This window comes from Cryptomeria japonica, chromosome 3 (assembly GCF_030272615.1).
Source record: "Cryptomeria japonica chromosome 3, Sugi_1.0, whole genome shotgun sequence".
Taxonomy (NCBI): Eukaryota; Viridiplantae; Streptophyta; class Pinopsida; order Cupressales; family Cupressaceae; genus Cryptomeria; species Cryptomeria japonica.
Genome location: NC_081407.1, coordinates 275408659 through 275431962, shown reverse-complemented (window position 1 = coordinate 275431962; position 23304 = coordinate 275408659). Strand labels below are relative to the sequence as shown.

The following is a 23304-nucleotide window of genomic DNA, read 5'->3' as shown; positions in this document are numbered from 1 at the left end:
CCTTTTTTCAAGTATACCAATTATATTTGGCACCATATGGCCTCTTATGTATGCCTTCTCTCTATTATTCTTACTGTAGAATATCCTACAATATAGCCCCTTCCTACTAAATTCATTCCATCCCTATCTGAACACGAATCCCACTTCACTTGTATGACTCCACAATAGAACCCTTCATTTCAAACTTTCAACTAAATGCCCATCAAGAAATTTTCACTAGATCATATGATCCTCTCGTTCCCTTGTTGAATGGTCTTCTTCTACCATACAGCCTTTTGTCCAAATATGTCTTGTATAGCTGATGCTTCCTCCTAACATCATAAGAGACTTCAACGTGATGGTTAACCTTTTTCCTTTTGCAAACCTAAAATAGAGAGAAGCTAAAGTACATTAATTTAATCCTACAAGCCTTGAAACTCAGCTGTGGTGGAATTCAGCAGGAAAAAGGCTATAATGAAAGTTGACATTATAAAATTATGTACCCTCCAAACATCTCTCCAAAGAAACAATTACATAGATGCCTGCATTTTGCTATATAGCTTAATTACCTCAAAAAAGGTTGATAAACATCTTCATTTGATAGTGAACTGTCATGGAAGAGTTTTGCACGCATTGGGTTTGCTGCCAAATGAAAATAAAGAAAGCAATAGTTTAGATCCTATCTTGCATGGGATGTGGAACAGTAAAAGATAAAAAGTACCATACTTTTACCTGTAAGCATTTCATCAATAAGAGCAAGTACATATTCTAGAGTTTCTTCTTTAGTAATATCACGCAAAATGGATACAAATACTCGGATGTAAGCAGGGCCATCCTGTAGAAACCTTTTTGTCAGCTAATGCTACAACAATCAACCAAAAACAGCTTTACTACAACTTCAAATATTAATAAAGGACTCTTCAAACCCTCAATCAAAGATTATAGTATAAGTACATAAATGAATTTTTGGACTTAAGTTAAACGATGCCGAAAACCTTAGAGCAGAGAATTTGGGACTTTGTAAAGATAAAAATCTTTGCAAGCATAATGAAGACATCATCAGGCATGCTAAGAACAACATCTCAAACAATGCAGATGACATCCTAATCTCACTTAAGCATGCAAAATTAAAGGTTTGCAAATTAGGTGATAGAGCACCCACTAGAAACATAAAGAATGGCATAACCTAGTAACCCAGGCCTGCATGATATCTGTAACCTCATCAGAAGATAAAGTACCAATAAACAGCCTAATTTCTAAAATATAAAGAGTAGACAACAACTTGATAATTTTAAATACGAGGATAATAAATCCATTCAAAGTATGCTAAAGAGAAAAAGATTATAAAAATAGGTCAACGTTAGAGTTCCTCTCACATCATCAATTAAAGCGGCTTGAACATTTTCAGGTCTATGGTCATAGCGCCTCAACAACTGTAGACATGTCCCAGTGATCAACTTTGCGGTCATGTACGTTTCCCATGGTATATCCCTCTTGAGAACCTAGAAAACATGAAAGGCTGATACATGTTAAAATGCCAAAAAAATGAGGATGATAACAACGTGCAATAGTAACTAGCTTTTAGCTATATCCTTGAATCTTATCCAAATATATTTTAAAACGACATTAACTCATCTCAAAAGAGAACTTCTTTTAAGAAAGATAAGCACAGATACCTGCAAGAAATAAAGAACATACACAATAAACCAGGATTTATCACTAGTACTCAAGAGCTATGGCATTTTGCAACAGTTAGTTCACATATAGATTTAAATTAGTCAAACAAAAATAAATGAATACACTAGACAACAAAAGTATAAGCAAATAGTCATGTAGAAAATTTTAAATTGATAAACAAATGCCAATTAGAAGCCTATGTTTTAAAAAGGATGACAAAACTTGTAAGACCTTTGAGTTTCCTAATATATTATAATAGCAGATTATCATCATGCATGGTACCCAAGAAAGAAGAGAAAATGTAAAAGAAACAAAACTGGTGTATACTTTTGCATATTCTTAGAATATGCAAAAAAGGTTATCCAAAAGTCAAACCCTTAAACTCTCAAAAAGTAGAGTATGGGTGGATGGGGCAAAGACAAATTCCCAGAAAATAGGCTCAAAATCAAAGATAACCAATAGCTGTGTTTATAGCAGCAGATATTGCAGAGCATATGGTGGGAGTTTCCTCCACAGACTGTACAGTAAAGACTGAACATATTCCCAGCTTGTGAAGGCCACATGGTAGACTTGTTTTCAGTAAATGGAAAAGTAACCATACAGTGGGCTTGTTTTCAGTAATAAATGGAAAAATTGACCATTGGTAAACTTGTTTTCACTTTTCTTCTTTCCTATTCATTGCCAAGTGCTATTTCTTTTCTTATTTCCTTCATTTTTCCAATATGGGACCCATTTTGGGGGGGAGGGAGGGAGGGGGGCTAAACACTTTTGACCGGAGCTATGAACAAGTGAAGCCACACACTCATCCCCAACATTAACACACAGCAATAACCACCCCAGTAGGGATTTGAAACTTGGTGGCAAGAACCACAACGTCATGATTTAGTCATCACACTATGCTATTACCAGCAAATATGGAGCCCATATTGTATTTTGTGTTCCAACTTCATTATTTTCTCTTGTTTTCCTTTTTCTAACTCCATTAATTTGCCTTCTATTCCCTTTCAAACTTCACCAATTTGCCATATTTGTTGACTGACACTATATAAGTAGGCTACTAATAACATCCATTAGCACATGTATTAATGGACTTGAGATGAAAACTTTAATAATTTAAATATTGACTCATAACGCCACAGCATCACCCATCAAGTTTATTTCAAACAATTATGTAGGGCCCACATAATCAATAGCTTCTTGTCATGTCCATTCTTCAAAAACCAAATAAAAGGTTGTTCAACCTCAAGAGCCAGAGTTGCCTCTTGACACCTATTGGTGAGTTGTTGGTGTCGAGGATCAAAATGTCGTTTGACTCATGCTGGAAAGCTGTCAGGAGTCAAGGTTCAAAAATACCGCCCAATCCATGCCAAGGACCTATTGAAGGTCGAGGATCAAGATTGTTACCTAACACATGCCAAGGAGCTATCGGATGTCGACAATCAGGGTTGTTGCTCGACACATAACAAGAAGCTATCAAAAATCAAGGATCGAGGCTTCTACCTGATGCATGCCAAGGAGCTATCAGAGATCAAGGATTGAGGTTGTGCTTAACACATGCCAAGTCAAAAAGAAGGAAAAACTTTGAATCTCCAGCAAAAACATTTTGTAAGGCCTAATATAGCATGTAGAATTCAATTTTGGACCTTGGCACCATTTTGAATCTAGGATGACTATTTTGATATTGTGAGTGGTGTTACATCCCACTTGTGCCCTAGTTGTTTATATGTTGTGATTACGCCATGTTATATGTGTGCCCTAGTTGATCTATGCCATACTTGCGAGATGTTTAATGTGCCCTAGATGTTTATGCATAATTGAATAATGTTAATTGTGCTTAGAATAATGAAATGATGACTCATAATTGTTAGATTGATGACTTGATAGTTAACATTATGACATGATGTTTCACTTTTGTTAATAATATTTGAAATGTCAGAGTATGACAAGATTTTGATCTAACTGGATGAACTGGCCAAGCGTGTGTAGGAGTTCGTCATCCTCCAAGAAGGGAGGGGAAGTATCATCAAGTTGGGAGGTAAGGAGAGGAAGAACTTATGCCATCTGGAAACCCTAACCCTGAGTCAAGTAGTCTCATGTTGACCTTGGTTATTGTTGATGTGTCTTTTGTACACGACCAAACACAGAATAAAATACCTAAAGGTACCTTATCCTCTCTTGAATAAAGCTCCCGGACGCTGAAGATATCGCAAAAGGATCAATCGGAGAAGGTTCAAGGTTCTGTTATGTAGGATCTCTACTCGTGGATAAGCTCTTCGTGGTACGATGTGATTTTGCTGGAATCACAAGGGGACTTACACTCGATGACCTGAACGTCTGATTTGTTGGAATCACAAGTCCTATTTACTAACTGGAAGACAAACAAATAGTAAAAGATGCAGGGTTCAGGAAGTCTACTCTACTACCTAGAATGTGAGAAGATGGATGAATGGCTAGGTGGAGCCCTACTGGGTTGGGTCTCACCATCAAGCTTGAACAATCCGACACCAACTCAGTGCGATCTTCTAAGGGATGCTTCCAATACGTTCAAATCGTACACCATCAGACACTGATCACCATTCAAGATAATGCATGAACAATAGACGTGTAACGACTTAAGATTAAGCTCATTTTATGCCAATTGACCACGCAAGGCGCACTTACAATCAGTAAGAGGCTAGTGGTATGGACTAGACGGATTCCACACAGGTGCATTCAACAATTTTCTTTCATTCAATTTAATTATCTATCATCTAAAATGAAGATTCAACAAGAGACCATGCATATTGCAACGAAACAACACACTTCACCATAACTTCAATGAAAATGGAGTTTGTTTACAATCACTGGCAACAATTTCTTGCCTTGTCCTCCTAATTTACTCTAATTGATATTCTATCAACTGACTATTCACTATTAGCTAACTATTCACCCACTATCAACTATTGACTAACTATTCGCCTTTACAAATGAGGAGCAGGGGCTTATATAGTGCTCTCAATACAATTCAGTGGCTCAGATCAATTTGAGATCAATGGCCGAGATTTTACAATGAAAACCCTAATTAGGGTTTGTTACAACAAACTCAATTCTAGCCAATGAAATAATTGCATTATTTGGACACGTCTTCTCTGGAATATTCAACCAATGGATAACCGGGGTAGGTACATCGAAGTTTGTGTCATCTTTGATGAGTCAAGTACATTGAATCTGGACACACTAAGGTGGACCAATCCAACTGGAGGAGTGATGACTGGGATGCCACCTTGTCTGACACTTGTAACTTGGTAGATGTTCAATTTGATGATGCTAAGAAGATAATTTTAATTAACTCTTCTGAAACTATCTGCTTCTTCAACGGACCCTTGTTGTAACCTCCTTTGCCTTTGATGTGCAGGATAGATGGTGTACCTTTCCTTGAAATGCTGGACTGGAAGAGGTCGTCCCTGATGATGCTGGACTAGAAGAGGTTGTCCCTAATGATGCTGGACTGGAGAAGGTCGTCCTTGATCTGGCCTGGTCTTCTTTCATCTGCAAGACAAACCAAAAGATGATTAAGGTCATATAACGAATTCATTTCAACATAGCATATTCTACCTTAAATCATCAACAAGAAGATATCAAAATGAAGCTTGCTCAAGATTCTTTCCAGGGACAGGCTCTATAAGAATTTCGCCCTGGACCCTTTAGAAGGGTCAAGAGCGAATTTTGCATTCCTGGCTCATTTAGACCTCACTTTCTGACCGTAATTGCTTAAATACATGCCCAAGGATGCCCTCATTCTCAACTAACACCAAGCTTGATGTAAAATTTGGGGCAAAATAGAGGTTTTAAGAATTTCGCTCTGGACCCTTTGGAAGGGTCAAGAGCGAAATTTGTATTTTCGGACAAAATCCATTATGTCTCTACTCCAAAATGCCTTCCAAGGCAAGCATGCACTAGTCTTCTCTCCACCAAGGCCTGGGAATCCATCTTTTGATCTTTATCATGAGCAATTTAGGTGAAATTGGGAATTTCGCTCTGGACCCTTTGAAAGGGTCAGGAGCGAAATTCAAGTTTTAGGTCTCAATTCCTCATCTCCTTCACTTCAATTCATCCTGCAGGGTAAAGAAACATCATTTCAACCTCAACCATGCCTTAGGACTCAAAGTCTTGACTTGACACAAGGAGGAAATAGGTAGATTGAAGAATTTCGCTCTGGACCCTTTGGAAGGGTCAGGAGCGAAATTCACCTTTTAGCTCAAAATTTGCATTTTTAATGGTCAAAAATCTCTCCAAGGCATTCCAAATAGCTTCTCTCACCCTAGTCTAAGCCTGACTTAGCACAAAATTTGGAGGATAAGATAGTTTTTAGGATTTTCGCTCTAGACCCTCTAGAAGGGTCAGGAGCGAATTTCTCTCTATGCTTGTTTTCCCTCACTCAACTCCATTTCTTTCACTTTCTATTCTTGGAATCTCATCCTCGGATCCCTTTCCCATGCTTGCAACATTTTGTTTGACCTCAAAATGACTATAAAAGAGAATTTCGCTAGGAATCATGGCCAGGGACAAGACCTATAATGAATTTTGCCCTGGACCCTTTGGAAGGGTCAGGAGCCAATTTCTTCCTCTAGCCCAAAATCATCATTATTGGAGACAACAATCCATTCAAGGGCAATCTCAAGGGCTTCTACCATCTTTGTCTAGGCCTGGCTTGGCACAAATATGAAAGGAATAGATGGATTTTAGAATTTCGCTCTGGACCCTTTGGAAGGGTCGAGAGCGAAATTCTTGTTTTAGGCTTATTCTTCCATCTTTCAACCTCAACCAACTTCAAAAGGGCAAGAAAATCAATCCTCGCACTCATGCAAGCCATAAAAACCCAAGTTTGACTTGACTTTGTAAGGAAAATAAGTGATTTTAGGAATTTCGCTCTAGACCCTTTGGAAGGGTCCGGAGCGAAATTCATGATTTGGCTCAATTCCTTTAAATTTGATAATCTCTGGCAAGTCAAAGTCACACCTAAGGACACTCTGAATCCTAAATCACCTTGGGCCACCCTAGACTTGGCATAAAATTGAGGGAAAAGATAGGTTTTGCACAATTTCGCCCTGGACCCTTTGGAAGGGTCAGGAGCGAATTTCCATTTCTAGACTTGATTCTTCATCCTTTCAATCCCAATCTTCATTGCAAGGTAAAATTTCATCTCTTTTCGCCCAAGGAACAAGGTTTTAAGCCCAAGCAAGGTTAAAAATATAGGTTTGCAAGGAATTTCGCTCTGGACCCTCTGGAAGGGTCAGGAGCGAAATTCACCTTCCCGGACAAAATCCTCACTCTTCAAGGCTTCAAACATTCTCAAAGGCAAAAAACATGTCCAATCTTCCTTTCATCATGCCTTGGATGTCAAAATTTGGTCAAACAAGGAAGGGAATGAGGTCTAGGAGGATTTTCGCTCTGGACCCTTTGGAAGGGTCAGGAGCGAAAATCATGATTTGGGCTAGACTGTTCGTTTTTCAAACTTCAATCTTGTTTTCGAAGCAAACATAGATCATTTTCCACGTAAGGAACAAGGTTTTAAGCCCATTCAAGGTGGCAAATGAGGTTTATAGTGAATTTCGCACTGGACCCTTTGGAAGGGTCAGGAGCGAAATTCATCTCTTAGGCAAAATCTTGATCATCCAAAGCATCCAACTCCCTCTCAAAGCAAGAACATACCCATTCATCCTCCATCATGTCAACACCTAGCCAAAACAAGGAAGAAAACAAGAGCTATAAGGATTTTCGCTCTGGACCCTTTGGAAGGGTCAGGAGCGAAAATCATGCTTTTGACCTTGATTCTTGATTTTTCCAACTTTATCTTCTTTGGGAGGAAAACATAGGTCGCTCTTCTTGCATCTCCATCTTGGTCCTGACTTTGGCTAAAGGGAAAATGAGTGTTTTCAAGAATTTCGCTCCTAACCCTCCAGACGGTCCAAAGCGAAATTCCCAATTTCACTCAAATTGCTTATGATAGAGGTCAAGGCATGGATCCCTAGGCTCTGGAGGAAGGAAAACTACTGTGTGCTTGCCTTGGAAGGTATTTTGGAGTGGAAACATGATAGATTTTGTCCTAAAAGGTGAATTTCACTCCTGACCCTTCCAAAGGGTCTAGAGTGAAATTTTTAAAAACCTCTCTTTTGCCCCAAATTTGCATCAAGATTAGTGTTGGTTGAGAATGAGGGCATCCTTGGGCATGTATCTAAGCAAGTACGGTTGCAAAGTGAGAGCAATTTGAGCCAGGAATGCTAATTTCGCTCTTGACCCTTCCAGAGGGTCCAGGGCAAAATTCTTATAGAGCCTATCCCTGGAAAGAATCTTGAACAAACTTCATTTTGATGTCTTCTTGTTGATGATTTAAGGTGTAAAATACTATGTTGAAATGAATTTATTATGTGTCCTTAATCATCTTTTGGTTTGTCTTGCAGTTGAAAGAAGACCAGGCCAAGACAAGGACGACCTCCTCCAGTCCGGCATCAACAAGGACAACCTTCTCCAGTCTAGCATCATCAAGGACGACATCTTCCAGTCCAGCGTTTCAAGGAAAGGTACACCAGCCATCCTGCATATTGAAGACAAAGGAGGTTAAAGCAAGGGTTCGTTGAAGAGGCAGACAGTTTTAGAAGAGTTAATTAAAGTTAGCTTCTCAGCATCATCAAATTGAATATCTACCAAGTTGCAAGTGTCAGACAAGGTGGCATCCCAGTCATCACTCCTCCAGTCGGATTGGTCCACCTCAGCGTGTCCAGATTCAATGTACCTGACTCATCAAAGATGGCACAAACTTCGATGTACCTACCCCAATTATCCATTGGTCGAATATTCCAGAGAAGACATGTGTCCAAATAATGCAATTATTTCATTGGTCAGAATTGAGTTGGTTGTAACAAACCCTAATTAGGGTTTACATTGTAAAATCTTGGCCATTGATCTCAAATTGATCCGAGCCATTGAATTGTATTGAGAGCACTATATAAGCCCTGGCTCCTCATTTGTAAAGGCTAATAGTTAGTCAGTAGTTAGAAGGTGAATAGTTAGAAATAGTGAATAGTCAGTTGATAGAATAGCAATTAAAGTAGAATAGAAAGAGAAGGCAAAGATTGTTGCCAAGATGTTGTTGTAAAAGACTTGTAAAACTTCATTGAAGAAATGGTGAAATCTATGGGTCGATTCAACAATTTGCATGGTCTCTATACTTCTCAGATTTGATTTCATGTTATTAGATGAGTGGAAGAAATGTGTTTGATTGATGGTGAAATTTGTATATCCATACTACTAGCAGTTTGTTGATTGCAGACTTGCCTTGTGTAGTCAACTGGAATCATTCAGCTTATGCTTAACTTCAATTGTCGCTTCTTCACTGATATGCATCAGCCTGATGGTGTCTATGCCTGTAGCGATGATCTGAACATCATAAAGCTTTCCTTCGAAGATCGCACTAACCTTGTGGAGATGGTCCTGGGATGTCAAAACAAGACTTAGTTAGAATTTCATCAAAGGTTATTCATTGCTCCTACATTCTTAATGTCAGAATTAGATCCTTCCCTTGCCCTCATCCTTTTTTCCTTTTTTTCAAAAATCTAGGCTAGTGAAATCCTGTGTTCCAATAATATTTAAAGCAAATCAGACGTCCAGTCATCAAGTGTAAGTCCCCTTGTGATTCCAGCAAAATCACATCATACCACAAAGAGCTTATCCACGAGTAGAGAACCTACATACAAGAACCTTGGAGTTGCCTCGACTGATCCTTCGGCGAGATCTTCAGCAGTCGGGAAACTTTGCTCAAGAGAGGATAAGGTACCTTTAGGTATTTTATTCTGTGTTCGCATGTGCATGAAAAACACATCAACAGTTATATACATCAGCCTGTCGTGTCAGGTAATCCTAATTGGTCTGTATAGAGGTTTTAGGGTTTCACGACCCTGAGTCGTTTGTTTGGTTACCAAGTTAATATGTTATTATCATTTAACTATTTATTATCAATATTATTATTAATAATTAGATTAAAATTTCTTTGGTTCATGTTGATAACATAAATATATTATATATATATACCAATTTATAAGTCATATGCAAATACATGCATATGAGAGTACGGATATACGTCCGTATATGTGCTCTCATAGGCATGTACACAAGGCATATAAATTCATATATATAAATATATGAATATATATAATCCTTATGATATTGGGACATAAGGTCCCTTGGTGCCAACGCTGGTCAATTTTATTTGGATATTTTAAATTATAGCCAAGAGTATAAAATAAAGGGGGGGTGCCTTGTTATTTAAATTAATTTTAAAATCCTCCTCAATGCCGCTAAGTGTATTAAGTGGCACAAAACAAAGGAATAGGATTAAAATATCACCTGATCTTAATTCTATGTGTATTAATCATTCATAATACAATTGTAATACATATTATCGGGCATGTAATAAGAGGAAAATGTGTGATGAAACCTCAGCACATATATTTTATTATGTCGAAAGTGAAGGAATAATAGAAAAAGGTAATCGATTTTTTTTTAGAAGCAAAGAATAGAGCCAAGGCATTTTGTGTGACTCTTATCTTCTCCAAGAAGAAACGGAAGCAAGGATTTGGCGTGACACTTCTACTTCTCCTAAGAAGGAATCATACATGTGTTGGGCGTGATTTTTAGGGGAAAAAGGAAGAGATCCATATCAGGAGGCATATAGTTGGGTTTTTGGAAAAAACAATATACATTTTCTCCTTCTCTTGGACGCTGGAGGAGATATTTGGCTCTGCGACCTAAAGGGTGGAGGTTCTCTGCAACATGGAGACTAGAGAGAGAGGTTTCCTTGTGAAGGGTGTTGGAAGGTTTAGCTCAGTTGTTCCATTTCTCTTTGTCAGGTCATGATATACTTCTCAAACCCTACGATTTGAGCACATATTTTGTCTTTCCAAAATGAATAAGGGAAATAAGAAAGGAAGGTTAAATAGAACTACTTAGCAATATGCTATCCGTTATACATTTTCAATGTGCATAATAAAATTGGAAACTCGCTCTCTCATTCAGTTCTTAACTGAGAAAAGAAGATCATCAAGGCTATTTTGAATATAGTAGGGTTAAGCAGAAATTATTGTTAAAACTACAACTTTCTGTTCAAGAAAAAGATGGCTCATAACCTCAATTAAGAGTACGAGCAAGTCTGAAGCTACATTCCTGCATACAGCCATATATATATATATATGTGTGTGTGTGTGTGTAAGTTTATATGCATATATTGAAAAATATTGTTCCTCGTATGTATGTGAGAATGGATTACAACTTATTTCATCATGACCATAGCTGGAATAGAAAAACTAGAGCGGCACTGATTCATAGCTGGGTATGCTGCCTTAAACAATTATAAGAAATATTCCTTCGAAGTGACTGTCAGTTTATTCTGATGAAAAAGAAAGATGGCATGAACAGTCTTATAGTACTGTTATAACACCATTGTCATATGCAAAACAATATGAACAGTTGGAAGGTTCATAGCCAGCTAAAATCTACATTTGACAAACCTGAAATTTATAACAGAAGAGTTAAACTTTTATGTATCATTCGTATTTACATAATCTCAAGTATATATAGATAGATAGAACATAATCTCGCGCATATATATATATATATATATATATATGTACGTACATATGTATGTATGTATGTATATGTGAGGTATATATATATAAATATAGGTGTGAGATATAGCTTGGAAGAAAGGTGAGTGTAACTGTTAAGTTATGCAGAATAATACCGCTCAAGTTAAAGGGTCTGCATATCCAATAGACTTGTAATATGAAGAATTTATCCTCTTAATTGAGCTGTCTTAGAATTGACTAAGTCTGAAAATTCATAACAGCAGTAAGGATGATTTATCTTTTTGAGATTTACCAACTCTAGCTCATGTTAAAACTGAAACCCTAGTCTAGGAAGGAAATGGGTAAGAGGAGCACAGCTGTACCATGATGCAGTTAGCATCTCAATTGAAGAGAACACCCTCAAAATTGCAATGACAGCAGAGACATGTCATGCATGGTGTTCATTCCAAACTTAAGGATCAAACGGACAATTGGCGGCTCTTAAGCCCCTTACCTTCCCAATCCAGGGAATTAGTTGTATTATTAAAACCCTTTTGCAATCTTGAATGAGAAAAATATAACAGAAACTTCTTAAGAGAGTTAGTGCTGATAACGAAAAGAATGAAAAACAATTGTGTGGCCAATAGTCTCTATGTGAGCACAAATATGGTTGACTGTAAGTTAAAACTCACTTGTTTCTAGGCCTATGCCCTAGAACCTTAAGTTGCAGCCGAGAAGGGTGGAACTTTGATTTCACGATTAAGAGTGATTGCAGCTATTTGAAAAACCTTTGGGCCAAGGAAGTGCTCATACCAGAGCGTCAATCAAGATGATTAAGTTATCTTCAGCTTGGTAAGAAACGACCAGCTAGAGTAGTATTTTAGTGCTCCTTAATCCAGTTGGGCATAATAAATATTATAGGAGCGCTTAGACTTTTAGTAAACTTTACCTCAGTGTGAAAAGGTTTGATAGACAAGGGAGCTTATAATGCCTCTTAATGTAGATAGTCATATGTATAGAAATACATAGCTCCACAGCTTCCTAATGCAGTTTGGCATTCAAACAAAATTAATAGTTGAGGAAGCCAGAGAACCATGGTGGAGTTTTATGTGGCATCTCAAACAACATGAAAGGCAGTAGTAGAATGCCAACAAGAAAAGTGGCCTGAAAAGCAAAAATAACTAAGGGCCAATATTTGACAATTTCGGAGTAGTCCAAGGAGAGCAATTAAGTACCCGCGTTAGAGAAGATCCAAAAGGATGTCACAAACATGAATGTCAGCCCAAATCAACCAATAGAATGTAAGATGCAAGATCAAGACAAGCAGGAGAAAATCAATTCAAATAGAGGATGAAGAATGAAAGCATAGTATAGAGCATACTCTAGATCACCTCCTTGCATGATTTTCAGAGAATTCCCAACAATCTAGATATATTATATAGCCTAGAATTGAAGAAGAACTGCAAAGAACAGGGGAGGGAAGAATATAAGAAGGTAATTTTTTGTGTAGTTATATTTGTCTTGTGTGTATGTGAGCTTGTATTGAATTTACAATAGGGTGACTTGATATCCTTGATATTTTGAGCCACAATTCTTTATGTTGAGCTTTTGGAATGCTTTCATTAATATTTCTGTGAAACTTAGAATGTGGCTATCATAACCATGAATAGTACCCTCAGATACTCTGCATCATAAGGAAATCTCTTAAATTATCAATTTTGATTCTACAATTTGAGAATAAGGATGTGTAAAATTTATACCAAAAACAGGGACTCCAAAATAAGCGCCTTGAGGTCCTATGTGACCCAGGAGAAATATGTAAAATCAAAATGTTGTACAACTGAAAGGCCTCAGTTGAACAGGTAGGAGTTGCTACCATTCTAGAGTTTGGAGCTCCAGTGCTACAGTAGCTGCCAAGAAACTGACTGAGCAAGTGCTGGGGGAGAGGATTTGTGACCTTGTTTTCCTTGATTTATCCAACTTGGAATCCAAAATATTGTAATTATGTTTTCTGATTTTGAAGCTGTTTCTCTTGTATCTTTCTTATGTTTTTGATTTGTCCCAAATTAGAACTGTTGTTCTGTAATTTTAGGGTTTTGAATATGTCAGGTCTTGAGTTGGGTTGAGGCCCATATGCTTGTCAATGATTAGAAGAGGATGTCCAATATAGAATTAGGTAGAATATGATGTTCAATATGTACGTTTGGAATGATTGTCAGTTCAGCAACATGTCTACATTAGCCTTCAGAACTCACTCATACACCATTCTCATTAGCCCCAATAGAACATGACAGGCCCCTCCCCTATTCTAGCTTGATTCTAGCTTGATTCTAGCAACTATCGAGTGCAGGTTTCTTGCCCTACCTGCTGTGAGGGCAGCCAGCTGGAACAGCTAACCATGCACTTTAATTGGCCAGCAAGAGCAGTTAGCAGTAATGCATAGGAATATCTGATGAAATCAATTATCCTTATGTTTCTGTAATGACTCATACTTGACGAATTTTGCATTTTTGTATGAGTACTAGCATCCAGATGCGCTTAAGCCAGATAGGTGGTGTGGAAAATGAAAGGCCAAGAGTTGGAAGCTAGACCTGAAGTCTGCAACTCAAATAGACAACAGCCAGAGGTGCAGCGGAAGGATAATATCCTTGTTTGGGCATGGATGAAACAACTGAAAATATAAATGATGATGCCATGAACAATTTTGTAATTAAAAAAAAGCACTGAAATCGATAGAGATATGGAATTTCTAGATAGATAAACTAAATCTGAAGCTTCAGCAAACAGAACAATGCAATTGTTAGAAATAAAAGATCAAATATTTAGCTAAGCAAATATCAGCACCGACTCTTTTCCTCGAACAATCTAGAAAATTACTAAAACTAGATGGACATTATATACCATAGAGAGGAACTTTCATGAGGAAGATACATAAGGAGCTTGATTACATAAAAAGGTGGACAGAGCCCACTGCCTGATAAATAATATTGGCAAAGAATTGGCAAGGTTCATAACAATTTTTGCAAGGAGGACAATTAGTTTTCTTACAAAAGGGTAAATCTGATGAACCAAAGCTCAAATAGACCCACATGGCTCCCACATATCAACAAAAACACAAAATTAGAAAAAAATATTAGTGGATAATAGAAATCATCCCATTTGATCTCATAGCAAAAGAGCCTAGCTACAATAAAAAGGTGGATTCAACCTACCACCTTATAATTAAAGTTGGCATATGATTAAAAATGTTTCCAAATAGTACCCATCCTTGGATTGCTTTGTGCCGAAAATAAAGAAGCCTTAGAAGTTGAGATGCTTCAAAATACTTTAAATCTTACTGACAAGCCTCATATATCAAACAACCAGAAATGATAATCTGCTAGATAACATAAGGGGTGCTAATAGAGCTAATATTGACATCCACAAGTATGAGTCAATTGCTCCAACCTTAAACGCTATATCCTTAGTCCATTAGATGTAATGGGTTATGGAGGACCAACTAGTGGCACGCTTAAACCTAGAATTGGTCATTCAATAAATACTATGTTTAATATATATATATTCAGGGTGTGCATGAAGGGCCCCTACAGAAGGGCCTCCCACCAACCCCTCCAGGTAGCAAGTCCACCTCACTCACATTTTCTGATGGCTCCAAAAAGACTCACAATTCATATTCAAGATTCTGTCATTCATTTCACTTGTATAATCATATGTCATGGATCTGTTCTATTCACCTATTATTTGCAAAGTGTTGTTGCAATTGAGTTCAGGCTTTTCTTTTTCAATGTTTTAGATTCTGAAGTGTTTGGGATTCCTATCAAGCACTCTTGTAACTCATTAGTCTGTATGCTCCCTTGTAAACATGTTTTGGGGGTTCCTTTCAGTGGAATGAGATTGTAATTGCGCTAGCCTGCTACAGCCAACTTGTCTTTAAATTTTTGAAATGAAATTGGTAGGCACTAAGACTAGTGGCAATGCTGTATAAATGTTTGTCAGCTTTGGACATCAGGAACATTCTGTAAGATGTCCATGAAGGCCTCTTGTAGGCTGTACAACTGTAAATACCAGCAGGGAGATAGTGATAAGAGGAGGAGAAACTAAGTCTTCTAGAGTTTTTGCACACGCAGGGCTTCTCCAAGTCATTTCTTGGGTCACTAGAACTTGTCAATGTTGTCATCATATGTTTGCTCTCTAATTCACTAGTTTATCTTCCTTTGCATAATGCACACTAAAACAACTTATAAATTAGAGCTTTAAGAAGTCTTTTTTCCAGCATATTTTACTTCAAAACAGCAAGTATGACAGTCAAGAATTGATTGGAATAGTTATGGTCCATGTTTATAAAGCAAAGTGTGGAACGTCCACCATGTTTATGGATCATCAGGTCCTGGAGATTCTAAAGGAACAAAAGGGTGGCAAAGCTAATTGATTTGGTAGAACTCATAACTTCATGAACAGCAAGTTGGCAACAAACCTGGACTACTTTGTGTACCAAGTCATGTTACTGTCAGTTGCTAAAGAATATGCTGTGCATTAAAACAGAAATGGAAGATTATATGTTGATTAGCCCTATATTTCCATTGCTATGGACAAAACAGATTTGGTCTTGGGGATCCAAACTTATTCCTTCAAGCATAATAAAGATGAACTTCCCTAAGTTCTTCATGCAATTTCATCCAAAAGGCAAAAAATTTGAACTCAAGAGCTTGTAAGTGAAGTTGCCACAAATTGTTAACTTTCATCCATGCAACAATTGCTAGAAAAAGGATCTTCAATATCTGTGACAATTATTTTTTCCACGCATAGTTTGAAAACTCGCAACTTGGAAAAACTTAGCAGACCCAATTTTGACATGGACATGGTGACTCGGCAAAACTCAAAAAATTAAAAAATGCCCAATAAATATTAGATAGCTCACATAATTAGGTACATGTTGTGAAGGCCTATTATCAACCCACAAGCAATAGATCAGTGAATCAAGACCAACCAGTTTGACATCGTCTATGACTGGTCCACGCAATGAACTGAAATCATCACTCATCATAGGATAATAGGTGCCATAAAATAAAACACAAATCCTCATAGAAAATGCAATGAATTCCATCTGAATCATTTTGAAGCTGAGTCATTTTGAAGCCTCCAGTGCATTGGATTCCTATTTTCCTGAATTCACTGCACAAATTTCTTCTGTCCCTAACCACAAAGAATAGTAGATATGGTTTTGAAGTAGATTGGATAGATGAGACAAGAATAGAATGGCAGTAAGACAATACACAGCAACCCATTCAGAAATTACAAGAACCTCGATAAATCTGTATGCAAGGGTGACTATGGCATAACAATAAGCTGTATCTTTGCAAGTGGTTGGGTCTCAAAAATAAGGTTTTAGCAGAGATTCATGCATCTTCAATTGGTGGACACTCAAGGTTAACACAAACATATCACAGGACCAAAAAGGACTTATTTTATGATATTGCTATCAGGATTCAACTATGTGGTTTTCAAGTCAGAACCCATCTCTCATGAGAATGAATGGTCCACTTAGCACTCATTGCATCTAGGTGATGCTCACAAAGGTGAAGCATCGGGCCTTCCTGGGAGGTCACCCATCCCAATACTACTCCAACTCAAGCGTGCTTAACCATGGAGTTTCCTCCAAGGTTAATCCCACTTAGCTTGCAACCCCATTTGCAAAACCTTCAGCAAGTGTTGTGCCATATGAACCATTCAGCAAGGATTTATTTTTAAAAGGGTTTAAAGGTCATGTAAAGAAATTTGAGCCAAATTATTTGGTATGTGCAAAACATAAGGGTGAGACAACCAAGACTACAGGTATCTTCCAGCCCTTATCCATTCCTAACAAATTTGGAAAAGGTCTCCATGGAATACATAAACAGATTGCCAAAATCAAAAGGAAAAAAATGTTATTGCAGTCATGGTAGATAGGCTCACAAAATACCATTTTTGGTGCATTATCTCACCCCTGTGTACAAGCCCAGTTGCAACAGCGCTTGTGGAGATAGTTCAAAAGCTAAATAGGGCTCCTAAAACTATACTAAGTGACCATGATCCCACTTTCAGCAGTCATTTTTGGTATGATTTGTTCTCTTGTTTAAGCACTCAGCTAGCTCATAGCTCTTCTTACCAACCTCAATCTTATGGCCAAACTAACATTCTTAACAAATGCTTGCAGAACTACCTTCATTGCTTCGATTAGAAGAACAATCTCAGTGCATTGAATGATTTCCACATGCGTCCTCCAAAATATCCCCATTTATGACACTTTATGAGTACCATCTATCACATCATCCTTCAAAGCAAAGCCAAAGGTGTGAGATACACCAAAGAAAGTAGTGACTTAGTAAGTACTCTGCAGTCTCAAAAGGAACCTAGCAGTGGCACAATTTATGAAAATGTAGGCTGATCATCATGAGAGCAAGACACGCTCTGAAGTATGAGATAGATTCGTTTTGGTTCTTTCTGAGGCTAAAATTGCATAAGTAGATGTCCTTGAAGCAACAAATGAAAGACAACGAATTGGCACCCAAGTATCATAGTCATTGTAAGGTTCTATAGAAAATTGGCAACGCTGCATACAAAGAAGAGTTGCCTTAGTCTGTAAGAATACATCCGATCTTTCATGTATCTTGTTGGAAGAAAATAATTAACAATAAGATTTCAGTCCAAGCAAAGTGACCTAAGCCAAATCGAGAATCAACTGGAACCTAAAACAATGATCTAAGCAAGGATTAAAAGACTGAAGACTGGGGCAATTACAAAATACCTCGTCAAGTGGAAGAACCTACCAAAGGAATATACTTAAAGAAGACCAAGGCTTCGCGCAAAACCACTCACAGTTGATTAGCAATAGAATAACAGTTATTTGAAGAGTGGAAACATGTATTGGCATGCATAACTTTGGACTTGGTCAATTGATAATTACCATATTCTATAATTATAGGAGCGGCCAGCCTAATTAGGATTATGAGATTCCCATAGTTTAATTATACTATTAGTAGGAGATAGAGGCATAAAATATCTACAAATTTTCTTTCCATTGTCAGGCTGTGAGATTGCCCCCTCAAAGTGGCTGAATTTGATATTCAATATTGTCATTCATTTCACTTATATCGCATGGATCTATTATATTCTGTTCTTATTGGTAAAGTATTGCCGTTATTCTGTTCATGTAATATATTTTTTTCACACTATTGCTGTTATTCTGTTTGTTCAATCCAATAATTTCATTGCATTCACCTCCCAAGAAGTGCGCAGATAAACAACTTTATAATCCGATGGTTCACGTAGATAGAGAGAGATCAACATATATTTCAAGGGAAACAACATGAGATAGCCTCTGCCAGAAGATCAGCGCAAAAATGACTGAACGAGTATTAAATAAAATCTTTACAACCCTGATGAACGAGCGATATCACAAAAAGAGTGAAAGTTTGCCTTGGCATATACTTTAAAGCACAAATCATAACCTGGGTAAATATTTGCACAAAAAGGAAAAAAATTGCCCTACCTGCTCCGTTGTAAGTTCTGCCTGCTCCATATCTCAGATCAGATCAGGCCACCTGCAAAGCAAATATTTCGAATAAAAATAATTCCCAAATCAAATTCGACATAAATTGAACGTTGCTGTAGCATTTTCATACCCAAGCATGAAGATTTCAAATGATTTGCTTGAGAAAAATAATTCGTATAAATTTCTGGCTTTCGCCAACGACTCTGTTTGTCAAAACCAGTATCTGGCTATTTATATCCCTAAATGGATATTTGCTCCAGGCTAATTAACATTCCTCTCTCAATCCCAATAGTCACATGTTGCTTAGTTGTACTTTTTTAATATTAGTATATATATATAAAACATCCAATCCAAGGGTGTATGGGCATACACCCTTTGGTTACGTGGGTGTTTTGATTTTTGTCTAAATGTATTTTGTTTTGTTTTTTGTATTGTATAACTCTAATTTTGTTAAAAAAATATGTTTCCCTAGTGTGAAGATAGTGAGTTACATAAGAATAAGTTGATGGAATATAGGTTTGTTTTTTTTCTATATAAAAGTGACTCTTATCAATCGATTTGAACATGAAATTTTCAAATTAAATTCCTTATAATTGTGTATTTAAACATAACTCATTAGGCATTATAGCAAGAATCTTGATCACGTCTCCTAGCAATCATTTGAACATCCAAGAGCAATCAAAGGACATCTTTGTATTGGAACATCCTAGTATTCAACATCATTAATTCAATATCCCTTTATTTCATCATTAATTATTGACGACGATATGTCAAAGGGGCTTGACTAAAGTTGAAGGAAGTGAAGTAATTTACTCTATGTATAGATCACAACCAAAGGTGTTCCTAAACACGACCTTAACTAGCCTTAGTATTGAAACAAAAGGAGTTAAGTTTGAAGCAAGAAATAATCGTAAACATGAATAGATTTTGGATAAGGTCGCATTTTTAGAAAATAAAATTATGATAGCTTTTATGTCCAATAGATTTTTAAATTCAAAAACAAATCTGTTTGAGAAGTTACGAATTGTGCGAATTTTAGAAGTGCAATAGAAGACAAATCCCATCACAACTCTTCAACGCCCTTTGGAGGAACTAAGATATCTCTAACTAATTTGGGTCCAAATATTGTGGAGGACAATTCTCTAGATGGGGACCTAGGTGTGTTGTAAGCATGCAAAAAGAGTATGGAGATAATGTATTAGACAAAGTAGAATATGATAACTAGAACATAATATTTTATTAATCTATGCATTTTTAATATGGAACACTCTCATGGAGATGTGTGATTGTATATTTACTCTTATCTATGTTAAAATAAGTGTCATAGACCTTACAATCCTATTGGTGCATTATTATTTTTTAAGATTTAAATGACTACTTTATTGCATTAATATGTACCTAGCATGGGATAAGGTTGCGTAGGTAGATATTACTTAGGTATGTTGTACTTGCATCATATGAATTGTATTTTCTTTATTTGGTGTAGATGTACTACACATATGGTACTACATATCATTTATCTCGTATTGGTTGTACATTCACATTTCATGATGGTATATCTTATATATACCCATATATAGCCCTTGTGCGAGCAATCAATCAAGAGTCATGTGTCATTTGTATCATTTGAAGAGAACATGATTATTCTTTCATATTATTATTTTTTGCTCTTTCCTTTGCCTTCTTAATCTTTAATGGGTATCTCCAAAGTCAAATCTTACAAGGTTTTAGAGTGAATGAGAGCCTTGGGTTAGTCTTTTCAAAAGATTTGGGAATTGAAATTTTACTTTTCTAAAAAAAATCATTATGATATTTTATTACTTCACATGATGATCTAGAGAACAATAAAATTTTGATATAAATACCAGATTCCAAGGTAATTAAATTGTGTTCTCTTATATTGCAAATACATTTTAGAGTTTGGTGGAGAAAAATCAAGTTCACCATTAAGTTTAAATCATTCTTGAGATAGTAGGTTTTCCCTTTGTTGCATCCAAAATAGACATTGGAGGATAAATTTGTGATGGTTTTCATTTGGAAGGTGCTTACAAAATCTAACAAGTTAACATTTTGGAGCATTTTGAGCAAAAATTGATCCTAACAATATGTTCAAAACATTCAAAAACCATAGAATTACTATCATTTCATTGAATTTAAAGCACTTGGTTTGATACACTCTAAGAGTTTCTTTTGTTATTTTTTTTACTACTTACTTGCAAAAGGTCATATGTCTCTCACAAGTATCAATAAAATAATTTTAAATTCATTTGAAAGAGAAATTTGAGATAATTTCTATAAAGTTACTAGAATAGTAATTTGGAGTAGTATTGAGTGACATGCAATACTCTAAAATTGATCTTCAATTCTAATTTTTGGTAACTTTTTCTATTACAATTTTTTAATACTAGATCTTGTTATATGTTCTAAGTTGAAGAAAATTTATATAGTTTCAACATCGTAGTCTTGTTTTGGCATCTATAACATATTAAGATGAACATCACTTTGTACTTTTTGGCAAGCAACAATTATATATGTACTACTTATAAAGTGTCTCTATAATCTCTTTTTTCTTTTTTCTGTTTTTTTTTGGAGGGGGGAGGAGGAGTCTCTTGATTGACTCATTTTGGGGAGGTGTGTTCATGTGATTATATTTTATTCTATTGGTTGGGTCTCTTGCTTAGTTTTATATAAATAATTTGAAGAGATTGTCATAGTTAATCACAAGTATTTTAGAAGTTTATATTTCCATTATCCAATTAAATGGAAAGAACTCTAAGTCCTAGCATAACAAAATTCTAAAGAATTTTAGGTCTAGAGAATTTTAGGTGTATTGATTTCTTGTCCCATATCTACATTTTTTTTCTTGAACCAAGTTCTTATTGGTGGAAGAATGTATGGGACAATAAGCTTAATCATGCCACTAATTGGTTTTGTTGTGTCAATATCAACACTATGTGTATCACCACTGACATTGAGTGCCCTCATGCCCAATGGACTAGAATTTAAAAAATTTACGGAAATTCAAATGAACTGCTATTCCCAACAAACCCTACTATGGGTTTCCATGATTTCTTTGATTAATTTCAACAATATTCTCATGACACAACTAAGTAATTTGCTATTTGTGAATAGATTAAATATTGTGATGGCATAGGGACTTCTCCTAATGCTCTTTCTCATCATATAAAGACCTTCATTTGTTAGTTTATTTTGATGTCTCATTTTGTAGATTCACGTGATTCATCTTCTTTGTCTTCAAGTCAACATATTGAAGCTAATGACTCTTATATTCTAGCACTAGTAGATTATGTTTATGTTCATATTCAAGAATTACGCATGGACAATTTTTAGGAGATATAATATGGGCACCTAAAATTTCAAGCTCTTCTATTGATTAGGGTTCTAGAAAAATATATTGGCATTCCATCTTCTATCTTCTACTTCTACTAAGTTTAGCATTTAGCATTGTTTTGTCGGTGACTTCTAGTGATTTAGTGTGATAAAATCTTCTTTATCTTTTATAAATAATTCCTTGGGATGAGTACTTGATAAATTGGGTAGGTTTATTTATGAGTCCCTTATTAGACTTGGAAGATGCTATTGAGAACCTAAGTTTCTTGTTTCATGTTATTTTCACAAGTTATTTTCTTAACATCTTGGACACATATTCTTCATTAGTCTCATTTTTGGTACTCATTTGAGGATCTCATGTTTGAGTGGTTTTGGGCTTGTGTGCTCATGTATTTTCATTTTCTTTTGGTAGTTGGTCACTTATAACTAATCCAAGGAGAATATCACAGTCAATCATGGGTATTTTAAAATTTCATTCTTTCATTATCCTCTTGAATTGATAAAAATATAAATTCTAGCAAGAAAAAAGCTTGAAGCATTTTAGGTGCATTCATCTCTTTCCTCGTCTTTATAAAATTATCCTTATACCAAATTCTCATCGATGGAAGGATATATTGGATGAAAAATTTAAGCATGCCACATGATTGGTTTTGTGTTATGTCAATATTGACCAATCACATTCAATTATCTCATTCCTTATGAACTAGAATTTGGAAGATGTATGGAAATCCAAATGAAACTCCATTCCTGGAATATACTATTATGAATTTTAATATACCTTTTGATAATTTTTTACCATATTACCACGATGCAACTTGTCAAATGGGAAAATCTTGAACCTCATGATGACATAAGGACCTCATAATTCTCATTCTCCTCATACAAAGACTTCCATTAGTTTTTCTACTTTATGGATCATGTTGTAGATTTAGAGGGTTCACCTTCTTTATCTGTGAGTTGACATCTAGAAGTTGATGGCTCTTATATTATAGCAGTAGAATACTTGGTTGATGTTCGTACTAAAGCATTTAATATGGAGAGTTTATAATAATTATAGTATGGTCACCTAAACCTTTGAGTCTTTTCATTGACCAAGGTTCTAGATACATGTATTAATATTCCATCTCTTGCTTCTACTAAGTTCAACATTTGCTTTATCCATGAATT

General features: G+C 36.1%; 1 protein-coding gene across 1 annotated transcript in view; it reads right to left on the bottom strand.

Moving 5' to 3' along the window:
• Positions 1 to 19086, bottom strand: part of LOC131063912 (probable V-type proton ATPase subunit H) — a 76373-nt gene extending 57287 nt beyond the window's left edge. The window contains exons 1-5 of the mRNA XM_057997881.2: positions 18917 to 19086; positions 18784 to 18835; positions 1356 to 1481; positions 712 to 814; positions 549 to 621 (exon numbers count right to left, since the gene is read on the bottom strand). Coding sequence (XP_057853864.2) covers positions 549 to 621; positions 712 to 814; positions 1356 to 1481; positions 18784 to 18813 — 332 coding nt within the window. The 5' untranslated portion in view covers positions 18814 to 18835; positions 18917 to 19086. The remainder of the gene's footprint in view (positions 1 to 548; positions 622 to 711; positions 815 to 1355; positions 1482 to 18783; positions 18836 to 18916) is intronic.
• Positions 19087 to 23304: the final 4218 nt, after the last annotated feature.